Genomic DNA, 20,887 nt, shown 5'->3' with positions numbered 1-20,887 from the left:
CGGCCCCGCGGGGCGCGCGCCGCGAGCTCCGCCAACCCGGGGCGCCGGCGGCCGGGCGGGGGGCGGGGCCGGCGCGCGCCGCTCAGCGCCTCGCCCCCGCCCCCTGCGGCGCGCGGCGGCGCCGGGCGGGGAGGCGGGCGGGGCGCGCGCGCGGGGCTCCGCCACAGGGCAACAAGTGAGAGGCGCTGCCCGGCCGCGCCCCCGCCCCGCCGCCCCCGCCGCCTCCTCCTCCTCGCCGCGGCCCCGGCTCCGCTCCGCCCGCCGCAGGCGTGCACCTCAGGCGCGGCCGGCCCTGAGGACGCAGCGGCGGGGTGCGCGCCGTCCCGCGGGGACGGGGGACGAGCCCTTCCGCGGCCGCCTCGGCGCCGCCCCGGCATCGCCCTCAGGTGCGGAACCCCCGCCCGCTGCGGGGGCCGGCGGAGCGGGGCGGCGGCGCGGAGCCGCGAGGGCCGTGGCGTGGCGGCAGGCCGGGGCCGGGCGGTGGGAGCCCGCTGCGAGGGCAGCCCGCGGCCGGACAAAGCATGGTGGATGCGGAGGCGGCGGCAGCAAGAACCCCGGCGGAGCCCCGCGGCAGCCTAGCAAGGTACGGACGGGGGGCTCGGCTGCCGCCCCCGCCAGCGCTGCCTCCGCGGGCCAGCGGGGATCGGCGCCGCCGGAGCGGCTGAGGAGGGATGGGGGCCGAAAAAGCCCCGTTTTTTAACTTAATTTTTGTCTCCCGTGCTCGTCGTGCGGTCGTGAGGTTTTCCTTCCCCGTCGCCTCTCGCTTGTTTGCGTAGCGACCGCTGTGAGCTGGCGGCGCGGGGGGCGAACGGCCGGAGACGTAAATGTGGGGGATTTTTAGGGCTGGGTTTTCCCTTTTCCCCGGCCGGGAGGTGACGGGCGGCGGCAGGGTGGGGTCACAGGACGCGGGCGCGGAGTCCCTGCCCCAGCAGCGCGGGCAGCCGGCACATGTTGCAGCCAGAGCGGCGGGAGCAAGGCGGACAGAGGCGCAGTCTGCTGGGCAGGGATGAAAGTCAGGCCAGCTCAGCCCACCGTATGTTTGTCCTCGCTTTTAATTTTTTTTTTTTTTAGATTTTATTTTGGTTTGTTCTTTTAACCGTGGGGAGGCGGCGTTGGTGCTGCCGAAGCCGTGAGGTTTTCCCGGAGAAAGCCCGAGCCGTGGGGCTGCGGCAGTGCCGGGAGCTGCTGCAATCCGCTCCTTGGCGGGAGGGGAGGGACAGACGGCGGCGGTGGCGGAGCGGGGACACTCGCAGCGCTCCTGGGGTCACTTCGTTAGCGCGCCGCGACCCAGCGGTTAATTATTAACATCCACGTCGGGATTCTAGACCGTGTAGTGCTGAGGCAGTGGCACTAAAGCATGAGCTTTGGTGGACGTGAAAGGGGAGAAAGTGGTATTTTTGCTGGAGTTCGCCTGAATATATGTGCTCCTTCACGAAATTATGCTTTTTCCGTCAAACTTCCTGACACATCCTGTGCCCCGTCAGGAGGGGACTTCAGGTTACTCGCAGGGATTGTGACTAAACAGCAGCTCGCGACTCATTAGTCATCCTGCAAAAATTTGTGGTGAAAGTTACTTGAGTAACCCTTTAATCCGACTTCCCAAAATGCTCAGTGCTATTGGGGTTGATTATTAAATACTCATGGTTAGTTTCAACTATGCAAAATAAGAGCTTACGTGGTTTGGTTGTTTTTTTTTTTTTTCCTTGTGGGGTTTTCTCCTTCCCTCCCCCCTCCTTTTTTTTTTTTTTTTTTTTTAATTTTAATATATTTTGGACAGAAAGACTCGGTTTGGGCACAGAAGAAGTTTAGTCTGGCCGTGGAAAGATGCGTGCACACAATTACATGCTGGACATGGCATCTGCGAGTTATTGAGGAAACATGATTATAGCGTTGTCCTTTGAGGAAATTTCTGGTAAATTATTGCTCACCGTCTTAAAGAGAGAGACAGATCGGAATCCAGTTCTCTTCCCAAGCTGCTCAAAGCCGTTTCGTGTTCTTCTTGCAGTTCCTCTTTGGCGACAGGCTCCGGTGCTGTCACCGAGGGCGTGTGCGGAGGGTGGGGCGGGGGCGGCAGATGACACTCGGGTGAGTGGCACGCTCGGGATTCGGTGCGGATGCAGAGCCCACGCTGCTGGCAGAGGCTGCCCTGCCGCCCGGGGAACCAGCCGCGATGCCCGATAAACCATCGGAGGAGTTGAATGAGCGCTGAATTGTTACGAAATGCGTGGAGGAAACGAAACGGAGAATCAGCTTTTCTCATTCGGCAGATTTAATTTGTAATGGTTTGGGTTTGGTTTTTTTGGTTTGCTTCCCCCCCCCCCCCCCCCCCCCCCCTTCCTGGGTCTATAAACAACTCGAGAAGATAGATATCTTAAAAAAAAATACTGCCGTGGAGATGGATTAAAATACAGAATCTTTGTCTTGTACCTAAAAATGCAATATTGTCAGACTGAGTCAAAGTATTTTGGCTTAAAAGAAGCCCTGGTTTTGCTGCTTGCTTTGAACGTGTGACTTTCTACAGGAGATGTTGTGCAGTACTGAGCTGTATGGCTGTAGGGAACCTACAGATAGAGCATAAAAAGAAAGAATGTATTTAAAGTAATTCTGTCACCTCGTCACCTTGTTTTGCTTGGATTTGTGCTCATTTCTTTTCCCCACGATGAGGAAAATGCAGCAAGGTAGCACTGCTGAAGGGACTTGTTTTTGAAGGTCATGCTTTAGATGGCTGGGAGTGCTAGCTGCCAGTCTGATGTCCTGTTTCATAATAGGTAAAGCTCACTAATCTCCCCAGAGATTGTTCCTAATGAACGCAGTGTCACTGGTAGTCAAAAAAAAATTATTATTGCCTGGAAGCTGATCGTGAATTTTTTAAAATACTTCTGGGTAATGAAGATGCTGCTGAGGAGATCAGTGGAGCAGTGGTGTTTGCCCAGAGAAAAAGCAGTGTTTGATGAGAAATGAGAGTGGATAAAGTGGTGTCGTATTCTGTGCTGGCGAATCTGGGCAATTGTCTGTATGAATAAGTCACAGAGTATGTAGAGGGGGAAAAAAAAGCAGGATTTGAGTCTTCATCTTTTTGCCTACCCTGGCAAAGATTTCTTGGAGAACCAAGTCTTTCGGAGGAGTGCTGCTCCATGGCGACTTGTGAGTGCTGAGACTCTGAGGAATTGTCATTTTGCTGCCACCTGGTGCAGCTATATTCACAGTGGATCTAGCTCTGACAGTGATTTTTCCTGTTGGCTGTGTAATTCCGCTTGAAGCAGGGAGAAATGGTAGTGACAAAAGGCTGTGCCAGTGCTGATCATGTTTGAAACATAGGATGTGACCGTGTCTCCTACCACAGCCAATATTGTCATTATCACAGCAGCCAGGAAGGAGGGCTGGCTTGTCACTGATCTGTGCACTTGACCAAAACCTGTATGGTCATATTGCTCCAAATTAACCAGAGGACAGGAAAAAGATTGCGCAGTATCGATTCAAATCCTCAGCCAAGCTCTTTGTTCTTTCTCCACAGCTCACTGGATTTTTGACAAATGTGTCAGATGATCTTGCAAAATCTTGACTTCAGGCGGGTTGTGAAACTTCTCAGAGCTGGTTACTTGGTGGACTTTTCCTGTGTGCTGTCAGACTTGTGCCTTGTGCTGCCAAGTGACTAAAGCAGCTCTACTGGAAATGCACCAGGCTGACATTCCAGATCTTCATCTTTTGCTGGATTTGGTTATGCTTCCTGCAGTAATAAAACCGTAAATTGCTTCTTTTTGGAGAACATGCAGTCTGCATAGTAGAGGCTGGGAGGTTTCTTGTAGGTAGAGCTTAAAGTGTATAATTCTCCAACTTGCCAAGAATAGGCCAAAGGCAGGGTGGATGGAAGCTATTGGCAAGAGTAAACCTTCTCTGTAAAAAGCACAGAATAGAGAAAATCCACATATTTCATCAAAACAATAAGAACAACTTTTTTTCATGTCAATGTTTCTTAAAGGCCCTCTCACAGGTTGTTGATTTGGTTTTCTTAGTATATCTCTTTATTACATTTTCTATTACTCTATGGTAAAAATGCAGCAGTAATTTTAAAGCAAATAGGCATGAATTTACTTTTTAAATTCAAACTTTAAAAGTGTTTTCCAGGTGTATGCAATATTAGTCCCTAATTCATTTTTAACCAGAATGTTAACAGTTAATTTAGGAAGAAGGTTGGGTGATTGGGTGCATGTGCAGTCATGGGGTTAGTGTTTGATGTTTCTGGTGTGTCATGGGCTGTGTTCATGTGAGTGCTTATTATGGAGTCATAGCTGGAACAGGGATCCCCACAGGGATCATTGGAGTCCAACTCCTGGCCCTGCACGGGACAGTGCTTCATGTGGTTTGGAGAAGAATTTGTGCCTGTGAGTGCGGTTCACAAAAGTTCCTAATGTCTGCCATGTTCTGACCCCACAGAGATATATTTAGATGTTTTAATCAGTTCACTGTTGTATCCCTTTATGTAAGCAAGCACCCTTCATGTGCTTAAAAAATAGCAAAAGAGAATGATCATGATCATGGCAGAATGAAATGCAGGCTCTCCCTGTCATTTCAGGATAGAGTGAAGAAGTCACTGACCAAAGGTTGTGGAATAAATGTCAGACCTGTCACATTTTGCTTTTACATAGGAAGCACTGACAGGTACCTGGGACTCAAGCCTGCTCTTTGCCTGTATCTTCCTCGCTGATTTCCTTGAGCCTTTTAGGATTTCAAAAGTGCCTAAGTATAAACCTCCCCCAGTTTCCAGATCGTGTAAAACCCAGTGAAAGACTGGATCATTAAACTGTCTTGCGAGGAACTGTGCAGAAGAATGATTGAATTGGTGCCTCGTGAGAGGCAATTAGCATTCAAGTAAGGAAAAGAATTTCTGTGTGTGATGGGTGCGGTGCTGAGAGTTTTCATGGGAGAATTGATGAAACAGTTTCCATCAGCAGTTGGTTAAGAAAGCTTTGTTGTTTGGGAGAAATACAACAGTAAGAATTGAAAAGCATTTAATTTGGAGACAGTTTTGTTCGTCTTTGTAAATAACTTCTGAAATTTAGCAGCTGCTTCATCTTAAGCACACTCAGAAGAGTTAGTCTAGAGAGTGAATTGACCAAATCCCTTCAACTGTAAGCCAGCTATCTGGATCAAATGAGCAAGAAATCTTGACTTGTGGCTGGCAATGACTAATTTTCCCATAAAAGGGTAATTCCCCGAGGCTCAGTGGTTTATGAACCGGCAGACGACCTGAGTATTGGTATGGGATTTACAGGAGAGTTTACGGCGCGGTTGAAGGTTTGTGTGCCCCACCGAGGTGTGCGTGCTGTGGGATGCGCAGGCTCCTGCCCGAGTGTGCTGCCGGGAGCATCCCGCTGTATCCCGGGGCATTTCGGAGGCTGAAACGGTGTCTGTGCTCCCAGCCTTGTGCTGGTGTAGCTGTTGGTGCAGCTGGGTGGTGAACTGAATTGAGGAACTAAGCAAGTTGAAAAATAACCTTTTCTGTTTGCTTGTCTTCAGGTTATACATAATGTAACACTGTGAGCCACGCAAATATGGGAATTCATGGCCTGGGAAGGGGTGGAATCCTTTTAACTGAGTTTGAGGAAAGCTGCTGCTGAATGCCCAACTGTATCCTGAATGTAGTGCCGGTTCATTTTACTTGAGCAATTATATTTTTTAATCTGGTATTTGAAAGTTAGAAACTGCTAATAAGAAGCTGTCTTTGGGATGGAAAATTGTTGTTGCAAACTTATTGTTGATCTGCTTTTGTATAAAAACAATTAAAACCCATGCAGAACAACCTTAAGTTGATTACTCAAACCACTCTCAGGCTTTGTGGATGCTCACTTTGGTGTGCAGGTAACAGGTACAGAAGGTGCTACTCGGATTTAGAAGTTTCTAATCGGGTTAGATGCTTATCTGCTGTTAACAAAAATGGGAGTTAGCTGCCTAGCCGGCTTAAGGATCCTTTACAAAATCCTCCTGATACTTATATGCATCTTTAGCTGCCTGAAGCTGCTGGAGAAATTGTTCCCTTTCCCATAAACTTAGTAGGCTGGAACGAGATCTGTATCTTAGGTTTTACAGCTTTGAAGGAGAACAATGAACTCTGCTTACAACTCCACTGATTTTTCTGAACTTTAAATGAATTATTCAGAAAGATGAAGAACTTTTCCTGTAAATGTTAATTACACCTGAAACAAAAACCACTTGAAGGCAAAAGTATTTTTCACGTATTTGCATTTTAAAATGTAGGTTTTGCATTCTTCAACGTGTGTTTAGCTCAGTACTGTAGGTTCAGAGGCAGATCCCAGAATTCTGAGATGAATATTCTCAGTATGAATTTGGTTTGAATTGACTTCTGAGTAACCACATAGCACTGGCAGGGAATATGGCTGGGAATTTTACCCTCCCAGTTGTGTATCCCACCACACAAAGGCAGCAGCTTGGGGAAGTCAAATTGAAAACCAGCATTTATTTTGAACCCAGAAGGACAGTGGTAACCACGGGTAGGTGCTGACTTCACCAGCTGTTCCAAGTTACACTGTTCTTGTTTTTGAAACATAGTTTTTAGTAGCGTGTTTTGTGTCTAAGGGGGGCAAGAAGACAGAGCAGAGGTAGAATTTTGATGGCCTGAGGTATGGTGCTTGAAGGATGGTTTTGTTGACTAAATAATGATTGCTCTCTGTGCAGAAATAAAGGTGGTTTGAATATAGTTAAGGCAGGATTAATTACTGGTTTTATCTTAAAACTGGAAGAGATCAGGAGCAGTTGAGTTGTCTTGTTTGTGGAAATTATGATTATCTGCATTTTGCGTAGGTTTTCAAAATCATGGGTTGTATTTCAAATACAGCACAAAAGTAAGAAGTAAGAGAGTGTCTGTCCTGCAGACCTCTCTTTAAATGCCCACTGAAAGCATCAGTCTGGTTTGCAATGTGTTATTCCATTCTTTCTCACCAGAACTACCACTGATCCAAGCACAGGGTGTCTGGCACAAAGGTGCTTCCTTATCCACTTCCTTGGCTTTCTAGTAATTATGGGCAGATAAGGTGCAGATGAAAGGAACCCCACAGCAAACAGCAGACGTGGGTGGGTCACGCTGGGCCAGTTGCTGCCCCCTGACCTGGGTACAGAATGTGCCAGAGAAATTCGAGCCCGGGGTGTACTTTGTAGTGGAAGGGTGGCCCGGACTCTGTGCCTCTGGTGGAGCAGTGCTGGTTGTGTCTGGCCCTGCCCGAGGGAGCTCTGGACGAAGGTGGGAACGAGCAGCAGCAGTGTGCTGGTACATGAAAGCTGAGGCTGCTGACGGATAGGCTCTGCTGCGGCCTGGGCTGTGCCAGCCTTCCCTCTTCTCCTGCGCCACTCCTGGTGTTTGTGCAGCACATCAGCGGGTGATGGGAGCTGGCTGAAAGCTAATTGCTGCTTTGTTGTCGGCTCTTTATCGTCCTCCAGCTAACTGAAATGATTCACCACAATCAAATCAGTGCAAAGGTAGATGGGACTGTGCAGCTTATGCAGGGGAAGGAATAAATTACAGGAATGAGTCAGCTATGACTGCAACTGTTTTAAACTGCCATGGAACTGTGCTCCCCAACTTCTAATTGATGTGATGAATGACAATTAATTTTGTTCCAAGAAATATTTCTCTGCTGACACTTGGTTAAACCCCTTCTCTTGATTCTTTATAATTTACTGTTCATTCAAGCTGATGCCTGTCAAGTGAAAACTCAAATTCTTCTTAAATCAGAAGCCGGCAGCTCCAGGTTATTCCTAACAAATTTACAATGTCATCATTCTCGAGCTTGAACTGACCTTGGAATGACACGGGAATTTTCAGCATTAACAAATTTGGAAAAACAGGTCACATCTGCTACCACAGGCCTTCAACTGGCATATTAAACTTTAATATTCATTTTTATAGTGAGTTGAGATCTTACACTTGGTTGTTAGTGTGAAATCTAAATTACTGGAAAAAGAACCAAGATCAACCACCCAAATTGTTTTACTTTTAAACAAGAAACCAAACCTTTTTCATCACAAGTTTTTTGTTGGTTTGGGTTTGGTTTTTTTAATGAGCAGTTAGGAACACCTTCATAGCTTCACACCTTCTAGCGTGGCTGCAGGCATGCCAGTGCAGAATGCTAATATTAGCATGAGGCACCGATTTATTGAGACACTGCCATTGTTTAAATTGACTTGTGGAGGTGTGGTGTACATGTGCAGCTACATTGCTTATTCATCCCTGTGGAAAACCATGACCAAACTCAAGTAGTCTATACCAGCAGAAAAATTGGAATATCCATTAAACCTGAGATTGAGTTTACAGAATATTTTTCATAAGGGCCTTTTCTTGCATATGCTTTTATCTTCCATAGAAACACAAGAATTCAAATATGCAACTGAACATTCTTTCAGCCAATCCAAGGATTTAAGTTTAACAGGTTAAAAGAAAATATTTAGGTCTAACTTGCAGTGAATTCAGTAAGTGCACCATATTTAAATATTTTCTCAATCAAACCCAGAGCTTTTGTGAGAGACACCTGTAAACAACTTGAAAGACAGATAGGGTTGGGATAATCAGATGATTTGTTGGTAGCTGACTTATTTAAAAATGGCTGAAAAAATAGATTACTCTGGTTGAAGGTTTGGGGAGTTCAGCAGTTTGGTTTGGGGTTGGAAGTATTCAGTTAGAGACAGTGGTGAGCCGATGGTATCTATTCCTTCTCTAAGTGTTCTGTCAAGCAGGAATTTCACATAGGGTGGTTTTAAAGAAGTCATAATTAAGTTTTTACTGTTGAATGGCTTTGTAAAGATAACTTGATGCAAAGATAACTGCAGACTGTGGGTGTTGCTGCAGTATTTCTAAGCACCAATATAAAGTCAACAAAACTTCTGTTTCATAGATGTTATTTTAAATAGCACGCCTTAAAAGGCAATGTTCTGATAGCTTCTCTTTTCTGTTGAAGGAGCTGGTGGTAGAGGAAGACCTGAAATTAGTCCAGATGGTGGCAGGAAACATAGTAAAACTTACTGTGAAGATTCTGGAATTCTGCTCATCAGAACTTAGCATTCCAGCAGTAAGTGAAAGAACTGTTTAGTCTTTTAATAACACAGTTGAAAGCTGACCTCAGTAGTGTGGGGCACAAATCAAGTAGGTATTAGAGAGAGGGAGTTTGGAGTTCTTATGAAGCTTTCACAAACTTAAGTGCAGTAGGGATTTCCCCACCGGTCTGTAGCAGCTTTTGACTAGTTAACTTCTGAGTTTCACCGGAATGTGCCTGCTCTGAGCAATGTGAGTTATCTGATTGCTCGGAGAAGCAAGGCTCTAGACAACAAAACCCTGCTGCCGTGCAGCTGGTAGCAGTGTGAGAGATTTAAAGGCAGAGCTCACAGATCCCACAGATGGCTGCAGGGGCTGTCTGCCTGCTCCTGCAGCAGCTGGCTTCAGCGAGCATCTGCTGGCAGGTTTGTAGGATGATGCTCTCGCCTAATGAAGGCTGACTCGGCTCAGGGAGGCCCGGTGCAGGAATGTGGTCACTTGTGGCTGGTGCTGGAGAAGAGCCCTGCTGGAACATGTTTCCTCTGCTTGGTTGTGGTTGTGACTTGGGTGAGGTCAGAGAGCCTGCAAGTGGAGTCTTGCTTTGCTCTTGCACTCCAGAGCCATCTCTTGTGTGGGGTGCACAATGACTTCATGGGGTTTGTGCAGAATGGACTGTTTTGGTATGAGGCTTACACCTCATACCAAAATCCACTGATATATAACTCTAAAAAAAAATCTCCATTTGATTTTTAAAGTAGTAAATTAAAGTACTAAATTATTTTTGTTGTCGTTACTGTCAAATCAAAAATGACCAGATAGAAGGGGAAGGGCTGACTAATGAAAGTTCATCATGTAGCTTGTATGGCAAATGTATATAGAGAAAATAATGTCATACATTTTTAATTAATAATTAGTGTTTTATGAGGGTTCCTCTCTTGTGTGGTAATAGAACAGTGAGTCATTACAAGTTCTCAGTGTGGGGAAAATTGAGGAACCAGGATAATTCACAGAAGTTGAAAATACAGAGAAATTAAAAAAAATGTTTGGACAAAGTAAGACTAGGTTCAATTACTTAAGTCAACATTGCTCAAATACAAGTCTGGTCCTCTAAAACCTTATTACAGAAAACCAGAGGAGCGCTACCAGACAAATGCCTCACTACCATTGGTTCTCTTGGATGTCTGTGGGGGTTTTGGTGGGGTTGTTGGTTTTTTGGTGTTGCTTTTGAGGGGTTTTTGAGCAAAAATGTGCTAAAGATAACTAGTGGGAGACAGAACGTGAAGTTATTTTGGCCTTTATTCAAACTCTTTTTAGGTGTTTATACCCTGGGCTGTGTTTTAGGAAAACATATGCACATCCTTCCCTAGTCTTGCTATATTTACTTGGATCTTGAAATTCCATGCCTGAGTTTCATTGGCGTCCTTTGGTATTAAAATACTGGAAGATTAGAATTTATCCCAAAGCTAAATAATACGCTCAAAGACGTCTCAAAGCAGGTATATGCAAATAATTAAAAGTAATGTTAAAACAAACATCAGCTGCTCTGAATTTCAGTGCAGTTGCTCATGCTTTGAGTAGCGTGTTGCTATCGTGGTTACTTTCCTGCAGCTGGAGCATTGTTTCAGGCTGTCTTGGTTGGAGAACACAGAAAATATTGACTGTTTCCAGTGGTAACCACTGTGTGAGACATCCTTCTGCAGAAGGGCAACACGGATATCTGTTCAATAGTCTCCTGTTCTTAAGGTTTTCTTAATTACTGTCCTATGAAAGGGGATTTGTGTAAAATTCTGAGGGGGGGAAAGGGATTTGATGGTGTGCATTTAGAAAATAAATAGCGTTCAAGTTCTTTAAAGCTGGAAATAGCACGGGCTCGTTACAACAGCCCGGGGCTCTCAGCATCATCTCGCTCCAAAACTGCTGCTGCTCAGTCCAGAAATCTCTTGACTCACTGAACAGAGCTGAGCTACTAGACAACCGATTCATCTCACAGGAGGTTAGAAGGACTCCATATGGCTTGTGATGTGTCAAATAGCTAAACCAGTTAATTTCAGAAGCAGCAGTGTCACTACTGCACGTGCTGTTGCTGGCACTGTCAGAAGTGGTGCTGCATGTACAGCTGCTGCAAGGGACATCAGGCCCTAAATTGAAGTTATACGAGAGCATCCAAGTCTGCCTTAGCGCCAGTTACAGTCTCTGCAAAGAGAGAAGGGTGGTGATGTCTGTTAGATACCTGAATTGCAGCTTGGCTTTGCCAGATTCCTGATAGTTTACTCCTGGACCAGTAGGGTGGTAGGTGTGATACCTGCAGGTCATAGGGATTATTTTATCTTTTGTCAACCCCAGTAAGTAAATGGGCTTGTAATGCTTGGGTTTGGCAGTCAGTTAATGTAGATGTGGTACTCAGCCCACTTAGAAAATACAGCCTAACTCCTGCCCTCAGAAAAGTATTTACAGTGAAAGGCCACGGCTTCTGTCAGACTCGAGGGAGGTGGAAAAGCTGGGTGTTTTACCTTGGGCTTTTACATCAGATGATTAGATTGGTTCAGCTGCTTGTGGATCCACAGCCTGGGACAGGGTAGAGGCTGTATTTGCTTATGGTGTGATACCATTTACTGTGCTTTGTGAGATGGAACCACTGTCACCTCGTCAGACTTGTACCTTTTCTGCTGAAAAACTCTACCAAGTCCAACAGTAAATGGGGATTCTTCTGCTCAGGATCCCTGTGCTGCAGGGGATTGCAGTCATAGTGGACTGAAGGGTTTTGGTAAGTGTTTGAAATAAATTCTTTGCAAATGGTGTCTCATGGTGTCAGAAGAGTCTCGGGTCAAGTATCCAGATGGCTTAGAGGTGTTGAATACTCTCAGCTTGGTAAACTGGGGGCTGTGACAGATGAGCTGTGTGGTGCTGCATATCCTAGAAAATCAAGCTTTGGTTGAGCTCTTGTTTGTTGGCTATTCCTAGGAGGGAGCAGTCACCCTGTTGTCTCTGGGATCCCAGGATCACAGGTCAGATACCACCTCATTTGTTGCTTAGTGGGAAGCGCTGTTGAGGACAGGGCAGATAAGCCCTGATGTTTATACTGAGCTCTGTGGAACAGCACAAAACAGGGGACTGCTCCTTCTCCAGTATTTTTGTGTCTAGTGAAAAATAAATGTAGAAAACCAATGTACTTATCTGTTTTTAGAGGCAGTTAAAGAGGAGGAGGATAAAGTTTCTTTGAAGTCTATGTGACCAAACCCAGTGCTTTCTGAACAGTTCTGCTGTTTATCTTAAATGATGACACTGACCACAAGTATGGTTTTGTCTTTGAGATATAGAAGAAAACTACTTTAAAATTAGAACAGAAACTTTATAGGTGACTGAGAGTAAAATATGAAATAAAGTAGATCTGGCCTGAGCCTATACACAGATAAATATGCAGATGATACTTGAGGAAGCACAGGCATTTTTCTGAGAGGATTTTGGCCTGTTTTTCTAGGATTTGGCTTTGGATTTCAGTTCCAGGAAAAGCATCCGCACATCCCCTTTTGGATTTAATGATGGTTATGGGTCAAATAAGAGAAAAAAGACTATTGATTATTTACTTGATGCTTTCTTCCTAAATTTTTTAGAAGTTTAGTGTTTAACTTGTTGAGGAGTAAAAAAAAGTAAGACTGATGAAACCATAAGAGACCAAGGGTCAGTGTAGCTCAGGTGTCTGGGGATGGCTGAAAAAAAGAAAACAGCAGCAAGTACAAGGCGTACTTCTCAGTCTGTCTCTCTGCTGTTGCTCTGTGACCTCAGGGCCTGAGGCACTGCTCACAGCTGGGCTTCAAGCAGTCAGTACAAATTCTTTATTACATTAGGTTTTTCTGATCTTCCAATAATCATTTATATTCCTGGCACATGAAAGTGTCTTTGACAGTGAGTTCTGTATCTGACTTCAGCATAGTCTTTGTAACCTTCTTATTCATTCCGAATCATTTGTGGAGCTTGTACATTGATGTACCCCAGGGCTAGTTAACAGTTTGGTAAGCACTGCTCTAGAGGAACACACTGTTTTTGTGTTGTTCCTTGTACTGTATGCCTTGTGCCTGCACTCTGTCAGCTGTGGAAGAAAGAGGGATTGATCAATTTTCTCCCCCAGTAAAAATTGAAGATGGATCATGGAACTTTTTGTATGACAAAGATGTGCACATACTGTTTCAAGTCTTGCAGATATGGGAGACCTCTCCTTTTTTAGTTTCTTTTCAGGTTTTTTTCCTTCCTAGTAATAGTTATACTTCTACTTTCATTTACTATTTGAATTCCTTTTTTCCAGTTGGAAGGGGAAAAAAATTCGAAGTTCTTGTTCTCTTCTGTCTGAATATCAGCAATGCAGCTGGCAAGTTTTGTCATTCTTTCTTCCAAGGAACAGCCAAGTGAAATTGTCGGAAACTGATTGTGTGCTTTAAAACTTGGCTCTGCCCGTTAGGTAGTTGGAAGGTGTGAGAGTGCAAGTATAAAAGCTTGAAACCTAATTTAAAAATAACTGACCTTATCATATAGCAATTTATTCTATACCCTTCAGCTCACCTTACTAGCAGAAAAAAAAAATTCTCAGTCTGCCAAGCTGAGGGCTCAGATTCTAATTATTATACAGTCAAGTGTTTGAAGGGGATCTAAATGAGATGCAGAAACTGCTGGCTAATTTAGACTCATCATGAAAAAGCTGTGTAACTTTCCTAAGCTGCAAATGGAAACTTCACATTTGTACCACCTTGGTGATGAAACCCCAAACCATATGTGTGTGTATTAGAGACAGATTAGCTTTTGCTTCTTTGGGGATGTAGGTAACCTTGGTTTTTAGGCTACTAACTTGCATTTGAAAGTAGTTTGTATTTTTAATGAGATCAAGAACTTGCTGTGAAGAAAGCTAAAAATCTTTTTTTGAATTTATTTCTAGATATGAGAAATGAGTGTTGGACGCAGAAGATTAAAGCTGCTGGGAATTCTGATGATGGTAAACATTTTTATTTATGTGATTGTGGAAGTCTCGAAGAGCGGCAGCCAAGACAAGAATGCAAAAGGCCGTGTTGTTATACCACGTAGCAAATTCTGGAGGAAATACACTCCTCACAAAGCTTATTGGAACAAACAGCAACAGAAGCTTGAGTTGCTGTACAACCCTATTCTGTCCTTGCTTTCCAATATGACTGTGGAAGAGAACTTGGTTTCTAACCTGAGCGTCCTCAGTTCCTGTGACCCTGACCCCTTGGTGCACTCAGAGATTAGTGACTTTGCAAACTTGCCAGACAGATTCAAAGACTTTCTCCTCTATTTGAGGTGTAGAAATTATTCATTGCTAATGGATCAGCCAAACAAGTGTGAAAAGAAACCTTTCCTGCTGCTGGCTATTAAGTCACTTATACCCCATTTTGATAGAAGACAAGCAATTAGGGAATCTTGGGGCAAGGAAATAGAATCAGGGGATGTGATAGTCAGAAGGGTCTTCTTACTTGGGCAGACCCCACCGGAGGATCATTTTCCTGACCTTTCACACATGATTAAATTTGAGAGTGACACCCACCATGACATTCTCCTCTGGAACTACAGAGACACTTTCTTCAATCTGACTCTGAAAGAGGTGCTGTTTCTGAAGTGGGTCAGCAGTAGCTGCGCAAATGTCCAATTTATTTTTAAGGGTGATGATGATGTTTTTGTGAATACCAATCAGATCCTGGATTACTTGAAGAGCTTATCAAGGGAAAAAGCCAAAGACTTATTTATAGGTGATGTGATCAAAGATGCTGGACCTCACAGAGAGAAAAAATTGAAGTACTACATCCCAGAAAGCGTTTATGAAGGTTCGTATCCGCCGTACGCAGGGGGCGGTGGCTTCCTGTACTCTGGTGATCTGGCACTAAGACTGAATAATGCATCTGACCAGGTACTCCTCTACCCTATCGATGATGTTTATACTGGAATGTGCCTTCAGAAGCTTGGGCTTGCTCCGGAAAAACACAAAGGCTTCAAAACATTTGATATCGAAGAGAAATACAGAAATAACATCTGTTCCTACACAAACTTAATGTTAGTGCATAGTAGAAAACCTCAAGAAATGATTAAGATTTGGACACGCTTGCAAGACCCACACTTAAATTGTTAAAGTAATGTGCAGAAGTGTCTTAAGTCCAAAAAGCTTTGCAAGTTTGGATCACTGAAGCTCTGTTTAATAGTTGAATTTTTGCTGTAAACTTTTTCCTGTACTTCTGAAATCGAGAGTAATACTAAAATTCGAAGGGATGGCTTGAAGACTTGGTCCTGACTTTTCCAGTGGTGGTCCTGGTGGTCGTTATGTTTCAATATTGGTCTTAACTTTAAAAAAGACTTTGAGGCTATAACTAGCTGTCAGTGACTGGCTAGCTGTACTGGAAACAGGGATTGACTACCACAATGCATCTTGCATCAGTTGTGATGGTGGAAAATAATTTTCCCTTGTGTGGTGTTTGTGTGTGGAAACCACTGTAAATTGAAAATACACAAATTGGGGGAATGTAGTTTTACTTTTTGGTATGATACGGTTACAAGACTTTAAATTTTAGGGGGGTTTTATTTTATTTACAGTTTTCAGTTCTTTTGCACCCTGGAGCAGTATTTTTTTCCTTCACTTACAATCCTTTGTGCAAAGTGTACGTGTGTCTGAAGGATTTACCCTTTTATTAGATGAAGCTTTTTTTAAGCATAATTCTGTTTGAAATGCCCCCTAAGAGCTCAATGTGTAAGGAAAAAGATGAGGGTTTTTCAGGGCTGGCAGGTAGGGCTGCCCCTGACTCAAGCCTACATACTAAAGCTGACTTGTTGCTCATGTTTGTGTGGAAAGCTACTCTGGTCAATCCTTGTTTTCTGTTTGGGCACTAAATGTGATCAGGTAGCTTGATTTGCTGGAAATGACTGAAATTGCACATTGCTTCTTGAGAGCATGGTTTGGGTCTCCTGTAAAGTGCTGGCGAATCCAGAATTGTGCACATCCCAAGAGTTTCAAATTCCAAACCAAACTTTGAAGTTTGCATGAAGCCTCATGTAGAGTTACATGTGTCCTGGAAACTCAGATCTTCTCTATTTCCACATCTTGCTTAGAAGAATTACTCTAAATAGTGGTCGCTTTCTTTGTATATGTAGAAGTGCCTGTCTATTTATTGTTCAGATCGAAGACCAAAACATTTTCTTAAATATATTTTGTGTAACATTTTATTTGTATAGTGTTGTCACTCGGATATTTAAATAGAGCATGATATTTTAAATCTGAGATGTGTAACGTGGTAAATAAAGCTAATTGTTATTTTTGAACTTGAAAAATAAAAATGTGATTTAAATATTTCCTGTAATGCTTCATGTTGAGCTGTAGAGCAGTTGCACTCTACATTTCAGAAGTTCAGAAACAAAAGGTTTTATTTGACAGATGTATCTAAGCTTGTGTAGCAGACTATCAAGAAAATGTCACAGCTGTACCATTATTTATTAAATGCTGGAATAGATGGACAACTTTGGTGAAAGCAAGAGTGACATTAAGTGCCTTGGGACAACAATATGTACAGAAATAATTGTCTGTACAATACCATTGCTGGTGCAACTGAAAGGAGTCAAGGAGTGGATTGAATGGCTGGCACTTGAATTTTTGATTGGAACAACTTGGCAGCAACAGCTCTTTTTTGCTTTTTCACCAGCTTTCTTTTTCCTCCGTTTACCTGGAACAAATGGGGTGCTTTATTTGTCCAGGGAGAGGTGAGGTGTTCTGGTCTTCCACCTCTTTGTTCTGTAGATGATCATCTTGACCCCATTGAGAATAAAAGACAGGCTGTGCTCTGGTGTTGTGCTGTGAGGTTTGACCTTGTGTTTTGCCATTCCTCATGGGAAGTGACACCTTTCTGAAAGAGCTGCAGGTTTTACATGAGTTACTTCCTACCCTGTGTCTTTAAATATTCATGGGATTTTCCTCAAGATTTGGGCCAAGTGAAAGAAAATAAGTTATGCTGATGGTGAGAGATGCAAGGAGACATGTAGTGTTAGGAGTCTTGGTGTGGGGGAAGGAGGAAGGGGGACAGAGAAAAAGTGAGGCAGAGGTGAAAAGGAGGGCACTAGAGGAGAGTGGAGACATGGAGGGGAAAGAGAGGCAGAGACAAGTGAGCACTGAAAAAACTGCTGAGGTCTGTTGAAGGATCAAACACAATCAGAAGGATTGCAGCAAAAAGAGGGACAGGAAAAGAGCCCAAGAATTAAATCGTGTGAGTAAGATAGGGTGGAGTGCACATGAGATGTTAAGTGAAACGGGTGTGATTGGTAGAGTGCCAGCATTAATTATTTAATTTATACCTTTCCTGGCAACCATGAGGTAAAAACCAGGTCTCTTGCGTGGGACACACCTGATAATAAGGAAAAACAGGCTGGGTGGCACCTGGGGAGGAGAAATGCTGTGAGAAAGCATTTCCCCACCCTCCAAAGGGAAAGGAGAAAGGGCAGAGGACAAGGCTGAGCGGGCAAATATGCAAAAGGTGCTGGGGGAGAAATCTGACAGACCACTCTTGTTTACTCCAAGTGTGGAGGAGCACTGGTGGCTGTGCCTGGTCCAATCCCACGGAGAAAGAATTGTCTTGGCAATTGGCAAATAATTGGGAGTGTGTGAAGAGTAAGGGGAATAAATAACAGAGATAAAGGAACTGAATGCATCCAAAAGCACGATGGGAATGGGATCTGGGCACAGTTGGGACACAGAACATGAAAAGTCTTTAAAAACTATATGCAACAGCCTGTAACTGCTGCATTCTGCTGTATCTTTCCTAAATGCTCTTAAATACTTAAATTTCTGTTGTATTTTTTCATAAATTAAAAGGAAGGAGTCTACTAAGATAAAGGCATGCGAAAATTTGACTACAATGGAAAGAATGGAATTTGGAAACTGAAATAAGATGTGTTTGGTTGAGACAGCTGAATGTGGCCGCAGTCTTTGTTCTTTGTTCTTTTTGTTTCCCTGAACACAGCAGGGAAAATGAAGTGCTGCTATGATTAAATAACGCTGCATCTGGGTGAGCCATTAGAATCCATTAGCTTGTTTGTATAAAGGCTCAGGCCTTTGCTTCAAAATCCAGTTGGGAGAAGAAAATACAGGATAAGGAAGGTAAATGAGCTATAATTAATGCACAAATTATAAGGTTTATCTTCCAGAGGATGGAGTCCCTCTTTTCTGCCAGCTGGTTCCTTGGCCTGACTGCATTTTACACGTGGATCCCTTCCTCCCCTACCCAGTTTTGTTATGCAGGCTTGAGTGAAATGTAGCACTTGACAGGGCTGGTGATAAGAGAATTCCTGGCAGTTCTTTTCTGCTTTCCAGTGTTGGGAGCACAGAAAGCCAAACTTCAAAAAGGGTTTTGGCTGAAAAGTACAAGGAAGAGGCCTATTAGAATTCACTGGAAGGTTTGCCTTGGGTATGCAAGTCAGCAAGGATCCTCATGCAGGTAATGCTGAATTTGGGGCTCTGTGATGCAGCAGTGAGCAATCCAGCTCTTATCTGGTGCTGCTGTTCTGATCCAGCCCACAGTCAGCATTCACCCCCTGAAATTTGGCCTCCTTTCCCTTCTGCCTTACTGTACCTCATATGTGTAAGATTTCCACTCCAGTTGCATTTGCTTGAGGGCACCAATCCAAATGAGTTCATGTCTGCACTGAACTATTTCCTTCTCAGAATAGTCATGAAACAAACTTAGCAAGCAAATAGGGCAGGGAGAGCTGCTTAATAAATCCCCTTCATCGACAGAAATCATGGAGGTGGTTCTGAATGGAGCAATGTCTGTCAATCAGTCCCAGCGCAAAACACTCTTCAATTCTCTCCTTTCTCTTCCTCTAAGTTTTTAAAGCTGTTGCCCCCCTCCTTGCTGGATGAAGGTGAGAACAGGAGTGGGAGTGAGAATTAAAGTAAACTGCAATTCTGGAAGCAAATGTCAGGAGTGATGAAATACTGAGCAGGTCAGTTTTTCTGTTGTTGTGCTCAGACCAGGTATTTGATTGCTAATCACAATTTATATTTGTATTGGCTCAGCCTGCTCTAAGTAGTGTTTAAACAGCTCTGGCTTGATTCTGCTGAGGGGTGGCTGAGCAACACCCTGTGGGCTTTGCAGGCCAGCCTTTTCAAAAGATAAAGAGTCTATTTCCATTTGTCAATGAAAACATTTGTACCCTGTCTAATAACACCTGACTCAACCAGGTGAGCTGGGCTTAAGTTGGTCTTGGGGTGTCAGTCATCACTTCAGGCTCTGTTAACATCTGTGTAGGTATGGAACAAATCTCTGTGACCTCAATTTTTGCTCAGTTTTCTGTATTTTTCATGTTATTGCAGCTATATATATTTTTTTTTAAGTTGCCTTCAAGTCTAAAGACTTCAGACATGAGTTATGTGCTTCAGGTGAATGCACAGTGGGTTTTCTGTCAGAAAGGCATCAAGATAAATTTGACAATTTCAAATTTTATATGGAGAGGATTCCAATCAGTCTCCAAATTTCTAGGCTCCTTGATTTACCTCTGTGTGTTCTACCTGTGTCATTTCCAGTCTTTCCTGCTAAGCTCTCCATCTAAATGAATCCACCTTTCCTGCATTGTCATATGTTTTTGTTCCCTCTGTCCCCTCATCTCTTGGTGGACACTTGTGTGTTTGCCACTCAAGTAAGCCTCAAGGTTTTCTGAGAAAGTTACAAAAAATTTACAAAATCACTTCTATCAGAGCCTGATATCAAACTGTTTCAAACAGGGGAGTAGATGGAGGAAAAACACTGAGCTGCCAAACAAGCTGTGAACTTTCTGATTTTGGAGCTGGCTTTTCTACTGCCACTGCCATTGTAATTTCTTTAAACAAAAGTGCTCTGGACAGATTTGGAGAGTTTCTACAGGGATTAGAAATAATCCCCAGACATCTCCTGTTAGATTTTTAAGACCAGAGCTGCAGCTTAGTATTTGCTGTGGCTGTATTTTTGTGTCCTTTTCCCCTCTTCCTTCATCCTTCTGGGTAAATTTTAGCTGAATTCTGCAAAGATGATTCATTTGTGTTTCCTCATTTGTCTTAAATGTGTCATGTTTTTTTCCTCACTACTCCTATCACTTATACTCCCCCTCTTCCAGAAAAGTCAATGTCTCATGACAGCCCAAATTTTGCCTTTTTTTGGGGACATTACATCCACACTGTGCTGGCAGATCAGCCAGGATGCCTGTGTGCGATGAGTATTTGAAAGCCCTTTCTGAAAGGAAGTCACAAGATTTAAGAACACAGACCGTTCATTTGCACAATAAATTTGAGTTGTGACTTCAGAAAACATCATCCTTCAAGCCACTTCTTCTCTGTCTTCTTACCTGTAGGATCATTCTGGTTCTTAATATTTTGTGCTCTTGCTTTCCTGGTATCCTGTAACATCAGATTGTGGTAGGGCTGGAAATAGTTGTGTGTTATAGGCTCAGTCTATAGAACTGCTTGGCCAAGTGGGGAGGCTCTCACCTGTCTTTAGCAGATCAGACCTGAAAACTCACTTGTAAGCCTCCTATTAGAACAAAATTTTACTGGGGTTTGAATTATTCTTCAGCAATATTGAAGAAAGCAGAAGCATGTTTATGTCCCTAGAGAGCCCTTGTGCTTTTCTTCGTTTCCAAAATCTGCATAACTGTTTGCATTTCTTATCGTCCCATATTCTAACATATACAAATTCTTTTTGAGAAACAAATGAGGCAGGGAGAGCAGTGGGTGGGAAGAAATCCCTACTACAGATGTTACAAAATCTTGCCAGGGTAGGAAATACTAGCCTGAGATGAACTAAAAAAATGAACCCTCACTTTGGTGGATATCTTGTTTAG

At 43.7% G+C, this 20,887-nt stretch overlaps 1 protein-coding gene across 6 annotated transcripts; it reads left to right on the top strand.

Annotated features, from left to right (window-relative positions):
• The first annotated feature begins 263 nt into the window (after window positions 1-263).
• On the top strand, window positions 264-16,771 carry B3GNT2 (UDP-GlcNAc:betaGal beta-1,3-N-acetylglucosaminyltransferase 2). 6 transcript variants are annotated; one of them, XM_084202945.1, is made up of 3 exons: window positions 283-583; window positions 8,967-9,077; window positions 13,965-16,770. In XM_084202945.1, exon 3 carries the CDS (start codon window positions 13,974-13,976, stop codon window positions 15,165-15,167), a length of 1,194 nt encoding a protein of 397 aa, XP_084059071.1. In that variant the 5' UTR covers window positions 283-583; window positions 8,967-9,077; window positions 13,965-13,973; the 3' UTR covers window positions 15,168-16,770. The 6 variants fall into 6 exon arrangements, with proteins under 6 accessions (XP_084059076.1, XP_084059071.1, XP_084059072.1 ...); XM_084202947.1 differs by lacking the exon at window positions 283-583 and adding an exon at window positions 835-1,033; XM_084202948.1 differs by lacking the exon at window positions 283-583 and adding an exon at window positions 2,186-2,276.
• The last annotated feature ends 4,116 nt before the right edge of the window (window positions 16,772-20,887 follow it).

The sequence above is a fragment of the Fringilla coelebs genome (genome assembly GCF_963513975.1).
Source record: "Fringilla coelebs genome assembly, chromosome: 3".
NCBI lineage: Eukaryota > Metazoa > Chordata > Aves > Passeriformes > Fringillidae > Fringilla > Fringilla coelebs.
The sequence above is the reverse complement of the archived record's forward strand: the minus strand, read 5'-3'. Positions and strand labels throughout refer to the sequence as shown.